At 39.4% G+C, this 15,330-nt stretch overlaps 1 protein-coding gene across 8 annotated transcripts in view; it reads left to right on the top strand.

Annotated features, from left to right (window-relative positions):
• LOC146501131 (partitioning defective 3 homolog B-like) overlaps nucleotides 1–15,330 on the top strand; it is a 269,394-nt gene that overhangs the window by 159,063 nt on the left and 95,001 nt on the right. For all 8 annotated transcript variants that reach the window (XM_085136428.1, XM_085136430.1, XM_085136429.1 and 5 more), the window contains 2 exons: nucleotides 12,400–12,519; nucleotides 12,789–13,148. In XM_085136428.1, the coding sequence (XP_084992554.1) occupies nucleotides 12,400–12,519; nucleotides 12,789–13,148 (480 nt within the window). The remainder of the gene's footprint in view (nucleotides 1–12,399; nucleotides 12,520–12,788; nucleotides 13,149–15,330) is intronic.

Raw genomic sequence — 15,330 nt, 5'->3', positions numbered from 1 at the left:
TATGGGGAGGGAGTGAGAGAGAAAGGAAAGAATAGATGAAGTGAGAGTCACAGATGTTTGGCCTGATTTTTCTCGGTTGTCAGTGGGTTTATCGGGAAGCGCAGGTGTGACTCGGCACTCCACATCTGTGTGCATGCTAATGTGTGTGGATTGTACATTGTTACGAGTGTTTTTGCTGAATAACATCTGTCTGCTGGATGTAAAGTCAACATAACGGCTGGTACCGTTTGCTTCCTTCACTAAAACCTGAATGTTGTAACAACTGAGTTCAATCATGAAAAAACAACTTAACCAAATTTTTTTGGAAAGCTGAGTTTAATTTCACTACCCACACCCCGATCACCGCCAGACCTGCTGAATGAAGAAATCACAAAGTGAAGGAGACTAAAAGATCTCTAAAAGCAGCCGCAATCTAAAGAAACAGCTGTGACACAAAGTCACTGACATCTGTCGGTCTGAAAGGGTTGCAGAGACATTTCTAAGGCTTTGTGACTTCAATGAAACATGGTGAGAGCCGTTATCCACACGTGAAGGAAATCTGGAACCACGGGGAACCTTCTCAGCAGCAACCGGCCCACCAAAATGACTCTGAGAGCTCTTCAGCTACTCATCCAGGAGGTCACATGCGAACCAACAACAACATCTAAAGAAGTGCAGGCCTCATTTGGCTCAGTTAAGGTCAGAGTTCATGATTCAACAATAAGAAAGTCCAAGGAGAGAACCACTGCTGAGAACCACATCTGCCAAAAAAAACATCTGGATGATTCCCAAGACTGAGGAGATAAAGGCTGAACTTCGTGGAAGGTTTGAGTCCTGTTACGTATGGCGGAAAACTAACTGAACATCATAGCAATGGTCAAACATGGTGGTGGTGGTGCGATAGTCTGGGGCTGCTTTGCTGTAACTGGTGAAACTGGCGTGGACTGTAACAGCAAGCTAAAAGTCTTCCACCTGCTATCTTTTCTCTCTCGGTGGTTCTGTGTTTACAGTCAGGAAGTCTTCACTGGTCTGTTCTGTTTAAACAGAAAAATCAAACTAACACACCAGATTTGTGTGAAGAGCTCACACGGAGAAACAGAAGTTGAAAATCCACATCTAACATAAACACGCGTATCACTTATATAGAGTAACCACCACCTGTCTTCGACAAATTAAACTAAAAGTAAGACCGAAATGACACAGCAGTCAAGTGCGAACAGTCTTTCTCGCCATCTGCTGTGATGACGTGTGCCGTAAAGTTTTTGAAACATTGACGGTGTTGCCACAGTGTTATACTGTCTGTGTACTTTACCCATTGTGGGCGTCTCTCTTTCATGAAGCTTGGGATTAAAGCGAGACATAGCCGTTTACTGTAATAAGCAGACCGTAAGTACGCACATATTCCCAAAGATGTAGTTCCCGTAGTTCTCTACACAGACGGCAGCTTTAGGAAAACCGGCTGTAGAGCAAACTTTCTCACATGTAAATGAGGAGCCATACACTTTCCATACAGACGGAGGTGTTACTTCCTGAATATTCATGAGTTATCGTTCTGTTCCCACTAATGACACAACAAGAGGTGATGTATTCGTCCTAACTGGCTGTTAATCAGCTGCTAATCTTACTCTGATATTTCTTGTGAAACAATGCTTCTCAGGCGATATCATCGGAACTTGTACAGTTTAACATCTCATCAGGCTGTGTGTGTTTAGTTTAGTTTACTTTGGTTTAGTTTAGTTTACTTTGGTTTAGTTTAGTTTAGTTTGGTTTGGTTTACTTTAGTTTGGTTTGGTTTGGTTTAGTTTACTTTAGTTTACTTTAGTTTGGTTTAGTTTACTTTAGTTTAGTTTGGTTTAGTTTACTTTAGTTTGGTTTGGTTTGGTTTAGTTTACTTTAGTTTAGTGTGGTTTGGTTTGGTTTAGTTTACTTTAGTTTGGTTTGGTTTAGTTTGGTTTGGTTTGGTTTGGTTTAGTTTACTTTAGTTTGGTTTAGTTTGGTTTGGTTTAGTTTACTTTAGTTTAGTTTGGTTTGGTTTAGTTTACTTTAGTTTGGTTTGGTTTAGTTTGGTTTAGTTTACTTTAGTTTGGTTTGGTTTGGTTTAGTTTACTTTAGTTTACTTTGGTTTGGTTTAGTTTACTTTAGTTTGGTTTAGTTTGGTTTGGTTTAGTTTACTTTAGTTTAGTTTGGTTTAGTTTACTTTAGTTTACTTTAGTTTGGTTTGGTTTGGTTTAGTTTACTTTAGTTTAGTTTAGTTTGGTTTGGTTTAGTTTACTTTAGTTTGGTTTGGTTTAGTTTGGTTTAGTTTACTTTAGTTTACTTTAGTTTGGTTTAGTTTAGTTTGGTTTGGTTTACCTTACCTTACTTTACTTTACTTTAGTTTAGTTTACTTTAGTTTACTTTAGTTTGGTTTGGTTTGGTTTAGTTTACTTTAGTTTAGTTTAGTGTGGTTTGGTTTGGTTTGGTTTAGTTTACTTTAGTTTGGTTTGGTTTAGTTTGGTTTGGTTTGGTTTAGTTTACTTTACTTTGGTTTAGTTTAGTTTGGTTTGGTTTAGTTTACTTTAGTTTACTTTAGTTTGGTTTGGTTTAGTTTACTTTAGTTTAGTTTGGTTTGGTTTAGTTTACTTTAGTTTGGTTTGGTTTACTTTGGTTTGGTTTGGTTTGGTTTAGTTTAGTTTACTTTGGTTTACTTTGGTTTAGATTAGTTTAGTTTAGTTTAGTTTAGTTTAGTTTAGTTTAGTTTGGTTTGGTTTAGTTTAGTTTAGTTTACTTTGGTTTGGTTTGGTTTAGTTTGGTTTGGTTTGGTTTGGTTTAGTTTGGTTTGGTTTAGTTTGGTTTGGTTTAGTTTACTTTAGTTTGGTTTGGTTTAGTTTGGTTTAGTTTACTTTAGTTTGGTTTGGTTTAGTTTACTTTAGTTTGGTTTGGTTTAGTTTACTTTGGTTTGGTTTGGTTTGGTTTAGTTTACTTTAGTTTGGTTTGGTTTGGTTTACTTTAGTTTGGTTTGGTTTGGTTTAGTTTACTTTAGTTTGGTTTGGTTTAGTTTGGTTTGGTTTAGTTTGGTTTAGTTTACTTTAGTTTGGTTTAGTTTGGTTTGGTTTGGTTTAGTTTACTTTAGTTTGGTTTGGTTTAGTTTGGTTTGGTTTGGTTTAGTTTACTTTAGTTTGGTTTAGTTTAGTTTGGTTTAGTTTACTTTAGTTTGGTTTGGTTTAGTTTAGTTTAGTGTGGTTTGGTTTAGTTTACTTTAGTTTGGTTTGGTTTGGTTTAGTTTAGTTTGGTTTAGTTTACTTTAGTTTGGTTTGGTTTAGTTTAGTTTAGTTTAGTGTGGTTTGGTTTAGTTTACTTTAGTTTAGTTTGGTTTGGTTTAGTTTACTTTAGTTTGGTTTGGTTTAGTTTGGTTTAGTTTACTTTAGTTTACTTTAGTTTGGTTTAGTTTAGTTTGGTTTGGTTTACCTTACTTTACTTTACTTTAGTTTAGTTTGGTTTGGTTTAGTTTACTTTAGTTTGGTTTAGTTTACTTTAGTTTGGTTTGGTTTACTTTACTTTAGTTTAGTTTAGTGTAGTTTGGTTTGGTTTAGTTTACTTTAGTTTGGTTTGGTTTAGTTTGGTTTGGTTTGGTTTAGTTTACTTTAGTTTGGTTTAGTTTAGTTTGGTTTACTTTAGTTTACTTTAGTTTGGTTTAGTTTGGTTTGGTTTAGTTTACTTTAGTTTAGTTTGGTTTGGTTTAGTTTACTTTGGTTTGGTTTGGTTTAGTTTACTTTAGTTTGGTTTAGTTTGGTTTGGTTTAGTTTAGTTTAGTTTGGTTTGGTTTCGTTTACTTTAGTTTAGTTTAGTTTAGTTTAGTTTAGTTTAGTTTGGTTTGGTTTAGTTTACTTTAGTTTGGTTTGGTTTGGTTTAGTTTAGTTTGGTTTAGTTTCCTTTAGTTTCCTTTAGTTTGGTTTGGTTTGGTTTAGTTTAGTTTGGTTTAGTTTACTTTAGTTTACTTTAGTTTGGTTTGGTTTGGTTTAGTTTAGTTTGGTTTGGTTTGGTTTAGTTTACTTTAGTTTGGTTTGGTTTGGTTTAGTTTACTTTAGTTTGGTTTGGTTTAGTTTGGTTTGGTTTGGTTTAGTTTGGTTTGGGTTGGTTTAGTTTACTTTGGTTTGGTTTGGTTTAGTTTACTTTAGTTTGGTTTAGTTTAGTTTGGTTTGGTTTAGTTTACTTTAGTTTAGTTTGGTTTGGTTTAGTTTACTTTAGTTTGGTTTAGTTTGGTTTAGTTTACTTTAGTTTGGTTTAGTTTGGTTTGGTTTAGTTTACTTTAGTTTAGTTTGGTTTGGTTTGGTTTAGTTTACTTTAGTTTGGTTTGGTTTAGTTTGGTTTAGTTTGGTTTAGTTTAGTTTACTTTAGTTTGGTTTAGTTTGGTTTGGTTTAGTTTACTTTAGTTTGGTTTGGTTTGGTTTAGTTTAGTTTGGTTTAGTTTACTTTAGTTTGGTTTGGTTTGGTTTAGTTTACTTTAGTTTGGTTTAGTTTACTTTAGTTTGGTTTGGTTTGGTTTAGTTTAGTTTGGTTTGGTTTGGTTTAGTTTACTTTGGTTTGGTTTGGTTTAGTTTACTTTAGTTTGGTTTAGTTTAGTTTGGTTTGGTTTAGTTTACTTTACTTTGGTTTGGTTTAGTTTACTTTAGTTTGGTTTGGTTTAGTTTGGTTTGGTTTGGTTTAGTTTACTTTAGTTTGGTTTAGTTTGGTTTGGTTTGGTTTAGCTTACTTTAGTTTACTTTAGTTTGGTTTAGTTTAGTTTAGTTTATTAGGACCCCCATTAGCTCATGCAGTATCAGTAGCTACCCTTCCTCGGGTCTGACGAACCTTTTACAAAAACGAAAAAACCCTTTCATCCATGAAACGTGTACGACATGAAAGACAAAAAAAGGCTCATAAACAACACAATTAAAACCAACAGCTCTATTAAACATACATTAATTGTTACAAATAAACATCTATAGGATTCACAGCAGCTCATTTGCTTTTTAAATGATTAACTCCGTCCCAGGGACCGACATGCTCGTCACATAAAACGTCCAAAACGTAACAAAAAATAACCAATTCTAGTTGTTGTGATAATTCCTGAGATCAAAAGCTGTGGAAGTGAACTCCATGCCACCATCATTGCTTTATACTGCATTGGATGAGTTCGACAAGGCGGTAACAAAAACCGCAGCCTGTCTGTCGACTGACGCGTAGCGTTGATGTCAATTCTAAAAAAAATAACATTTTGCTATAAAGAATTTCTGCTGCTTTTGCTGTGAAGATTTTTCTAATAAAGTTAATTAATCCTGCCTTTTACACTTAACACACTTTAGAACTAAACAACTGTGTGTGTGTGTGTGACTGTTTGATTTTACATTTTAAATCATTTCCACTTTTAGGTGGTTTCAATTCATCAAATAGAAAAATGATCCAAATGTGTTTTTAAGTATCAAATAAATGAAGCGCATGAAGAAAAGAACTGCAAAAGTGTAGTCTCACCTGTGAGACCTTTCTACGTCTGTGCACAGTGATTACATGCAGGCAATGGTTTGTGATTTAACTGATTATCTTCGTTGGACAAAAGGCGTTTAACAAAGGAGATGAAAGGAGAGACGTCGACGGGTTGTTGAACGAAAGATTGAAAGAAACAAAAATGAAACAAGTTTTTATTTTTACCCATTGTTCAACAAAGCGGCGTTTAGAGAGACAAAATCAAAGCATGCCAGTTTGTCTAGAGTTTATTTATGTGTCAGTTAACTTTTCTTACCGTGTGTGCGCGTGCACGACAAATACACTCAGCAGGAGGGTTGATTCAGAAACACTACGTGCTCAGGCGGAAGGTAGTGGCAGGAGATAGGACTTTACTGTGTTTTATTTTTATTTCCTAAGAATGAATCTTTGTTCAACTGTGTGTTCCAGGATGGGAGAGTGGGCTTAATTAAGCTGTGTGTGTCCGTTTTCTTTGAATCTCTTTCTTCTTCTTCAGCTGTTCTTTCATTTTGCTGCAAAGCGCATGGAAATCGTCTATAGCTGGATGTGGTTGCTTTTCTATTTCCAGTCAGAGAAGAAAAGCAAAAATGGGCAAATGAAGGATAAGTGACAAATTAAGGATTGTTGTGTGGCGTCAAAACTACGCCTGCCAACAGAAGACCACATTAACATGGTGCTGAGATATAAAAGAATCCATGGCATCGTGATTTCACACGGAAACGTGCATTTCAGATGCATATCTTCTTTTCTATATCATCAACACCTCCAAGAAGATGATAATTTGTGGTCATAAAGACTTGCCCGTGGTCAGCTGCACCACTGCGGAGTGATACTGCTGGGCCCAAAGCGTGCCAAGGAAGCACTCCATGTACCATTATGCCATGGTGTAGGGAACACCACCAGGATTCGTGGCGCTGTTGCCAATTTCTGACTCTACCATCTGTGTCCTTAAGCAGAAATTGATAATCCAACAGACCAGGCAACATATTTCCAGTCTTCAGCGGTCCAACTTTTAGCTGTCCACTGTAGCCACACATTTATGTTCTTGAGATTGGTTTTCCAAGTTTGTAAAGCCTTTCTGTCAGCTTCAACCAGTTTAGGGCATTCCCGTCCGACTTCCCCCATCACCAACACATTTCTGCCTTCTGAACTCCGACCTTTTAGATGTTGGTTTATTCCTTTTCCAGCAGCGTTCTGAGTAAACTTTGGGAACTGTTCTGGAGACAAATGAAAGCTGATCCATTCGATGTGACGAGGCTTGGACGAGGTTGTGAACGTGCCGTTTGGACTAGAGATGGCACGATACCACTTTTTTATGTCCGATACCGATATCATAAATTTGGATATCTGCCGATACCGATATGAATCCGATATAGTGTGTTTTTTAATCAGTAAAACTGTTTAATATCTTGCTGTTTTTTGTATAAGTTCATACTCAAGTTAAAAAGCAACAACAACACTAAAGCTATTCTGTTATACCTGTATGTAAAAAAAAAACAACACACTGCACCCAAAATATTTCATAGATCAGCAACACTGATCAATCTAATAAAGTTAAACCTACCCCATCCTCCCTATTCTGGTATTTTAAAGAGTACTTAGCAGAAATATTAAGCAACCTAACTAATAGGGTTGCAAACTCCCAGCAAAAGAAAATAGGGAACCACCCTCTTCCTCATGATGCCTAATCAATGTAATCAACTTTAATTTGATGCAGGGTGAAAAAAATTCACAGAAATAAATTATTTTTCAAGAATAATTAAATAGATTTAACATCTTTCTTCAACAGAATTGCAGACTGCACAGATGGTACCTTCCCAAAGGAAAAAGTACTACTACTAAAAAGTACTAGGGTATATTAGACTTAACAGTTACTATATACAGTAATGGACTTCTATACATTTTACATCAGATTAAAACTTTGGGTGTAAGATTCAGATAATTATTAAATAATTAAAAGCTAGATATTTTAAATGAGAATAAGAAAGAAAAGTATGTCTTTGTGCCCCCTTTTGCCTGTTCATGCCCTATTGGCCCCCCTGGCTGAACTTTGCTAGATCCGCCCCTGCACAGTTACCAGCCGTCAGCTGCATAGAAAAAGATCCTGGTGTAGAAAGTAATATTAAATAAATTCTAACAACAGCTTATCAAGCTTAATAGTGCTGCTGTTGTTCAGCCGCTGGTTTCCTCTTTCTGGTGAGAAGTGGGCCAAAAACAAAGAAGAGAGACGGACTCGCAACAGAAAAGCCGATCAGCTGATCATTGATCTGTTTCACGATTGAAGTAGCAGCAGGAGAGAGAGAGAGAGAGAGAGAGAGAGGGGCAGTTGCTCTATATATCTGTTGTTAAGCTTAACATGGGAATGCTTTACAAACATTCAGAGATGAACTTACACACTTGCTTTACTTCTCTCTGAGATAACTTCCTCGGAGATGAAATGTTTGCTAGCAGGCTACAAATACACACAGCCGCTCTATCACGTGACCACACTGCTCCGGCTCGCCATGTCGCCAAGTTTTGTGAGGTGCTTTTTTGATATTTAATGGATCGGATTACATTTTTTATTTCTCTCCGATATCCGATCCAGTAATTTAGGTCAGTATCGGACCGATACCGATACGTAATATCGGATCGGTCCATCTCTAGTTTGGACCTGTGTAACCAGCGTTATTTATAATGAGTTTCTATTAAAGTAGTCAAGTCAAATGGCCAACCATGTGCAGCGGTACAGTACGCAGTGAAACGAGACATTCCTCCATGACCACGGTGCTACGTATGACACAGGACAATCAACACAGGACTGCATAAAGTGCAAATGTGCAAAAGCTGCAAAAAAACAACGACCGTGTAACACCAGATGGTGCAGACACAACAGTGCAACAATGCAACAATGACAGTGGGTCGTGCAAAAGACTGAGCATTGTGCAGAAAGTAAGTTGGTGTATGAAGGTGTGTGTGTGTGCTTCAAATTAGCAAGACATGGCGATAATCTTGGTGCTAAATGTGTTCTTTAATTTTCAGAGAAGGGTTCTGTTGTTAAATATATATGTTGTGTTCACTTTATCATCTATTCTTTCTGTTAGTATGGGAAGCCGACACCGGAGAGGACGCAGGGGTGAGGAGAGGAGACAGATTAGCTGAAGAGAGAAGTGCTTGATAGCAAAGGGAAGGAGCAAAACGTCAAAGGAGAGGCTGAGGTGACGCGGTGAAAGCAAGGTACGCTACGGATGAAACGAAAGAGAAATAAGGTTAATGGGAGGAAAGCGTGCGCTGAGGAGACGGTCAGAAGGAGTTGACATAAAAGAGCTGTGAGGAAGGGTACAAGAAGGAGATGAAGGAAAGGGTAAGCCTCTATAGGCAGCGGTAATTAGAGCGAGGCTCGTCCCCTGTGAGGCAAACACACACACGTGCTGTTAATTCACACAGATGATTGGTGCCCTTCATTGCCCATCGCGTCCACCTCTGTGGGTGGTAAATAGGCTTTTCCCCAGTCTACATGAGGCACTTCAAAGAAACCTATTACCTCTGTGCTCACAATATACCTTCTTTTATTGCAGAAGCAGTGATATGCACGCGCTAAAACAACAAAACAGTCGCACTTTAGAGAAACTGTGACTGTTGTTTGAAATAAACCATAAGCAGGTATAGTGGCACAATCATATATCAATAAATTCACTTGATAAATTAAACATAAAGGCTGTTATAAGGTCATGGTTTGTGTGTTGGAGGTATTAAGTATTTAATACTGGCTCAATTCACCATGTCCTCCTGACTGTACAGCAGCTGGTTGTAAAGTTTAATGAGCTACCTTCTCCTCCATCGAGCTGGGAGTACAGTAAACACCTCTAAATGGTTTAGTACAGAAACATCATACTTGGTTACGATTTTCAATTGAATTTTATTTATACAGCACCAGTTTACACCAACATCTCCTCCAGGTGGTTTATCTTGTGAGGCACAATCAAATGATCTCTTTTGAGCAACAGCTTGACAACAGTGGGGAGGAAGTGCTCTCTTTTAACAGGAAGTGACCTCTGGCAGAACCTGGCTGAAGGAGGGGGAGTCAAAAACTGCAGAAGCTTTAGGGTGAGGGGAACGAGAAGAGACATAAGGGGGAGTGTAGAGATATTTTGTTTCTAAACTAATGAAAATGTGCGCAGGTTTTGTAACGTAAATGTATGTGTAAATGTAACGCTGCAGTGCTAATGCTGCTAAACAGATTTGTACAGTACAAGTCTTCTTAATTACCCTAAAGATAGAGATGTGGAAGTTCTGCTTGCAGAGATGCTAATTCTCTGTGGAATTTCAAACTGGATCATGGAAAAGAGAACATTTTGTTTGGTTGCTCTTTGAGGAAGTGTGTGCCTGGCTAGTTACAGTGCACAGGAACATGTTTCATTCTATACTCGTTATTTATTATTTTTATTTTCATTGTCCAACAATGATTTTTAAATCTTTTGTAAATCAGAGTTAAAATAAGGTTGCTGAGAGGACGCAGACTCATCTAAAGACGGATACATGTAATCACGTTTGGAGCCACCGACTGAGTTTTCAGGGCATCGGTGAGCCAACAGGAGTCACTATGAATGAGACCCAAAGTTTCTGTGTGGCAGCACTTCACCGCTAAAACATTTGTGGTCGGCCCCCATTTTCCATAAGTCACATGATTGGCCGCAGTGGAGTTTGCCAAGAGGGATCTAACTGGAGGAAACCAGACACTGAGTAGCACCTCATTAATACCATCCCTACAGTCACACACAGTGGTGGCAGCATTGCTATGTTGGAAGCTCTTTCTGTAGCAGATAATAGCCTCGAGCTGTCTCCGGTGAAAACGTCTTCCTGTGTGCTGAGCAGAAGTTTACATGCTAACGGCACGACAAGCAGAAGTTCAAGAAGGAGAGGTCACTTGGAAGAGCTGAATTTACTGAGATGGAGAAATTAAGAGTTTGGTGGTTAGACCAACGCGGCAGAATGGAAGGACCAACCGAAGTCTAGACGATGGTGGTGAAGATGAAGACTGAGGCCTGGGTGGAGCTCTGACTGATGTGTCTGTGAGGTGCAGATGGGTGGAGGTGGGTGAATGAGAGTCTGAAAGTGAGAGTAACAGAGAGCACAGATTTAAACTACGCAAAGTGGAGGCTGGTTGGCTCAAAGAAGGCAGGCAGGAAGATGATTGGACAAGAATACTGATGGCAGTGTTGAGATCGACAGCAGTAGTGATGTAGACAACAGCAGCCCAACACCCAGGACAGCAGGCAGGTGACTGATTACAGATCTTTATCATTGAACGTGTGCAAAAACGTCATCGTGATGCCAGGAAAATACAGGAAGCGTTACTGGAAAGGAACGAAAGGCCTGGAGTTTCCAGGTGCTGTCTGGACTTGAACCTAACCTGAAAATAGCGGTGCACTATTGCTCCTCATCCAAGCTGGTGGAGATTGAACATCTCTGCCTGAAATGGGACAAAAACTGTTTTAATCTTCGGGCTCGTTCCAAAGAAGACACTGAGCTGCCATTGCTGTGGAAGGTGCTTTAACTAAAGGTCCTCTACAGGACTCTCCCAAAACTGGCTGTACTTTGTCACTGTGTGTAGATTTCTCAGTGCACGCAGTGCTAATCTTATTAGGACGTTTAAAGCGAGGCCTGGTTTGTACTTTAGAAATAAATCTTACTTTACTTGTTTGCCTGTAATTGATTTTGGTGATTTGCTGTATATGCATGCTTCCTCTGCAGTTCTAAAGAGTCTTCATTCACTGACCACTTATATTTTCTATGGTCGTATATTTTACTTTATAAAGCCGTTCTAGGTGGACTTTGCATCTATATCTGTACCCTTCTCTGTCCCAGGACTCATAGTTACCATCGAAACTTTAGATGAAGACGGAGGATGTTTCTTTTAAGAAACATTAAACCATTAAAGTTTTATGTGTATGTGCTGTGGATTTATACTTTATGTTGTATTTGTAGTCTCTCTTGTGAGACAGATTGTGATCTCAGTGGGACTTCCTGGTAACATAAAGGTAATAATATTAATGATGACGATATTAAATGTTAATAAGAATGTTGAATCCATTTGAAGACGAGTTTGAAATGGAGCAAACCACCTGATTGGGTGAAAAAGCTGGAAACCGTAACACAAACGGAGATCAGTGCCTGACGACAACAACTGCAAGTTAAGTCAGATTTTAAGGTGTTATTCACCTATACAGACTTTTGATGAGCCTTAGAGCTCCGTCAATGCAAAGGCATGAAAATATTGATTCAACATCACCCCAACGTCACCAAATCGGTGCAGTGACGTCTCAGTTATTACATTTTCATTTCCCACTTTAGTTCACTTTTCATTTTCAGCAGTTGCGGCAAAGTCTGAAGATATAATGATGCTCATTATGACATCCAGTCTTGTGTGTCTGTGTGTGTCTGCCTGCATCTCCTCCAGGTAATGAATTGTCTGGTGTCCATTAGTGCTGAGTACGCTGTTGATGCTGACCACACAGAAGCAGTATTGACTGCTGTGGTTTGAGTATTGATATGTGGCCACTTAAAGCGGGTCTTTAGGTCTGTCGCGCGTATGCCGTCTTTTAATTTATGTTAGCTTGTATAGACTTCGTTCCTATTGAGCTTCGCGTGTATCCTTCCTCTGTCAAATCTGGATTAACTCCTTGCCTTTTACTCCAGCGTCCGTCGGCATCGAGTTAACCACCTGTTTGTCCAGTTTACTAACCCATCGTGGGAGCTGTTGTCGGTTCAGTTGACTTTTCTATGTGTGTTTATTTGTATGTGAGGCGCGAGGGCTGTATCTGCCCTGTGATTGTTTTAAGAGTGGTGCTGATGCAGTGTTTGTCCTTTATCTACGTCCTCTGTATACCAGCTGTACTGTGTGCCGTCTCCGGCTTTCTTTTTGATCCACATGCTGTGTCAATGTTTGCTTCTGTCCAGATTTGGAAAGAAAAAAGAGGAGAAGAAGGAAGCGAAGGAAGCGAAGGCCGCTCTGCAGCGACAAAAGTCCGACCTCCTGAGTGACCATGAGCTCGAGAGGATGAAAGAAGAGAGAGAGAGGTGGGGAGGTTTCTATCCATGAGATGATTAGGATGAAATAGTTGAAATACTGCATGCACTCAGAGGAGGTGTGTTAGTCTGTCTACGCTAAAGAACATGAATGCTCACTTTAACAGCTCTTTTAATTACCTTTATCAGTCTGTCTCCACCCCTCTGTATGCTCCACGCCTGTCATATCTGACCTCTATGCTTTTGATTTCTTCTATGCTCGTCCACTAATCAAAATACATTCAATAGATGCAATAATTAGTCCTGCGTTTCCTTTCCAGAATCGAGGCATCGCATCCCGAGTTACAAGATCAGCGGCAGGGCGGTGGCGGCGGTTCGGCATATCCCGATTTTGAGGATGATGACGCAGATCCCAACTACGCCCGTATACAATCCTTCAGGGACCGAGATATGGGCTCGGTGCCACAGCCTCTGTCTCAGTCGCCTCCCTACAGAGCGTTTCAGCACGCTCGTACACCGTCCCCTCTCGGCCCGTCCGGCTTTCAAGGGCACGGAAATCATACTAACGAGCCCGGAGTCATCCCCGATGATGACCCTCTGGATAGGCTCTACGCCAAAGTCAACAAATCAAGGGGAGCTGGAACTACGTCTCCTCCTGCTCCTCCTCAGGCTAATGACAGGTAAGGAGCTCCGACCTTGTTGGGATGTAATGATAAGACGAAAAGGATTTTGAGAGCACAATGGTCTCATTCATTAGTTATGTTTAGATTCTATACCTGGAACTAGGGATGCACCGATACCGATACTGGTATCGGGTATCGGGGCCGATACTGTAAAATATGTGTGTACTCATACTCATAAAAGTTAACCGATACCAACTTATTTCATTTATCAGAGGGTGGCTTGTAATTTCTGTTGTAGTTTTTTAGATTGGCCACTAGGGGGACATCCCGCACTAAACAGGCACAGGGTTAGATGAGTGAGACTGGCGGCTCCAGATAAAAAAGAGAAACTGGAGGCTGCTGTAGCTAGGCTAAACAAAATGTCAGCAGTGTGGAACAGCCAACTTTAACTCAGGTTTTGGAAAAGCGATGAAAAATATCAAGAGAAAATCCACGGGCAGTTGAAATAACAGAGGCTCTGACTCATTTTATCGCTCTGGATGACCAGCCAATGCTGGTCGTGGAAAACATAGGATTGCACCGTCTTCTCAGCATACTCGAGCTGCAATATGAAATTGGACACTCTGCAATAATTTAAACGTTTATTTTATTCTCATATCTAATTTGTATTTATTTTATTCCAAACAGAAGTGTTTATTTATTATTCTGAAAGCTCGAGACAGTGGCAATAGTTCTGTGATGTTTTGTTAAATTACAATGTGGAGACTCTGCAATAATTTAACAGAAGTGCTTATTTTTCATTTGAAATTTTTTTGTGGTCATTTTTATTAAGATTTTATTTTTTATTGGCAGGGAATATAATAAAACCTGTCTTCCAATTAATTGCATTTGTGTGTGTGTGTGTGTGTGTGTGTGGTAGAAGTATCGTTTTTTGTACTCAGTATCGGCAAGTACTCAGATCCAAGTATCGGTATCGTATCGGTTTGAAAAAATTGGTATCGTTGCATCCCTACCTGGAACATATGAAAGCTCAGAAAGTTGTGGATACACCAGAGTCCCACCAGGTGTGGCACATGGGAGACTCCCAGTGGAGCTTGTGAAAAAGGTTCACCATCAGTGGGTTACAGGGGCCGTCACCCAGGTACAGCGTACTGTTACCTGTGTGTCAGAAAGGTGTCGTATATACACAAAGCGTGCTGTCACTTTTAGTCCACCTCCTGTTCCTCGTCAGTGTTGCAGTACAGCCTCATCTTCATGTTTCCATTCTCTTTGCTCTTCTACTGAATCACATTCATCTGCCTGAGGCCAGTGTGTGTGTGTGCGTGTGTGTGTGTGCGTGTGTGTGTGCCAGTTTTAAAACAATACAGATAGAGACAGACAAAAAGAAAAGATTGACTTGTTTGTGCTTCAGTCTTCAGTATGAGTGGCTGTGTGCTGACGTACACATAACATCCGTGTGTGTGTGTCATAAGAAAGCAGGGCTCAGTGTTCCTCTCCGTTTCCCAATCCTGACTTCTTTCCTTTATGATGTCAGTCACAGCTCACTTACCTCTGAATATATCTGCCAGTGCAGATATTCTCCCACACACGTGTGCATCCACCTCATTTCTGTACCTGTCTCCTTGCAAAGGAGTAAAGCTGTTTGATGGACAGCTCCGAGCATCCCGGAGATGTTTTCTGACACTGCCTTTCCTGTATTCTTACCTTCGTGCCTAAGAGGGTTTTTCTTTTTAAATGCAGAGTCAGGACTCTTTGACCTTGATTCACAGTGTCGAGTCCCTCAACATTATTAAAAGAAATCAAATTGTTAAGAGGGTGGACAAAAAGAAACTGTCTCACCAGCATGTAAACCGGGCTCGTGAATCAGATAATACACTGAAAGACAATCATCTACAGTATCTCACAAAGCTGTTTCCCCCAACAGTCCACAAATTCCCCCCTCTCTGAGTTTTTCTTCTTCACTGGAAGCTGGTTAACTGCCATTTACTTTACTCTAATTAATTTGATAAGCGCCACCACAGAGAGCCACAGAGTAGCTATTCTGGTAAGTCTAATTGGCAGGGTGGGAAATCAGTTTAGAGTGCCTCCATGTTCGAAGACAAAATATTGATATTTTCCAGTAATGTATTGATAATGTATTACAAGAAGACATTTCACCATATGTTGCTGTCTCCCACTCATAAATCTCATTCTATGCAAAAATATAAAATGTTATATTTATATAACAAAATAATAAAAA

This window comes from Neolamprologus multifasciatus, chromosome 16 (genome assembly GCF_963576455.1).
Source record: "Neolamprologus multifasciatus chromosome 16, fNeoMul1.2, whole genome shotgun sequence".
Taxonomy (NCBI): domain Eukaryota; kingdom Metazoa; phylum Chordata; class Actinopteri; order Cichliformes; family Cichlidae; genus Neolamprologus; species Neolamprologus multifasciatus.
Note: the sequence above shows the minus strand (reverse complement) of the source record. Positions and strands in the feature narration are given on the sequence as shown.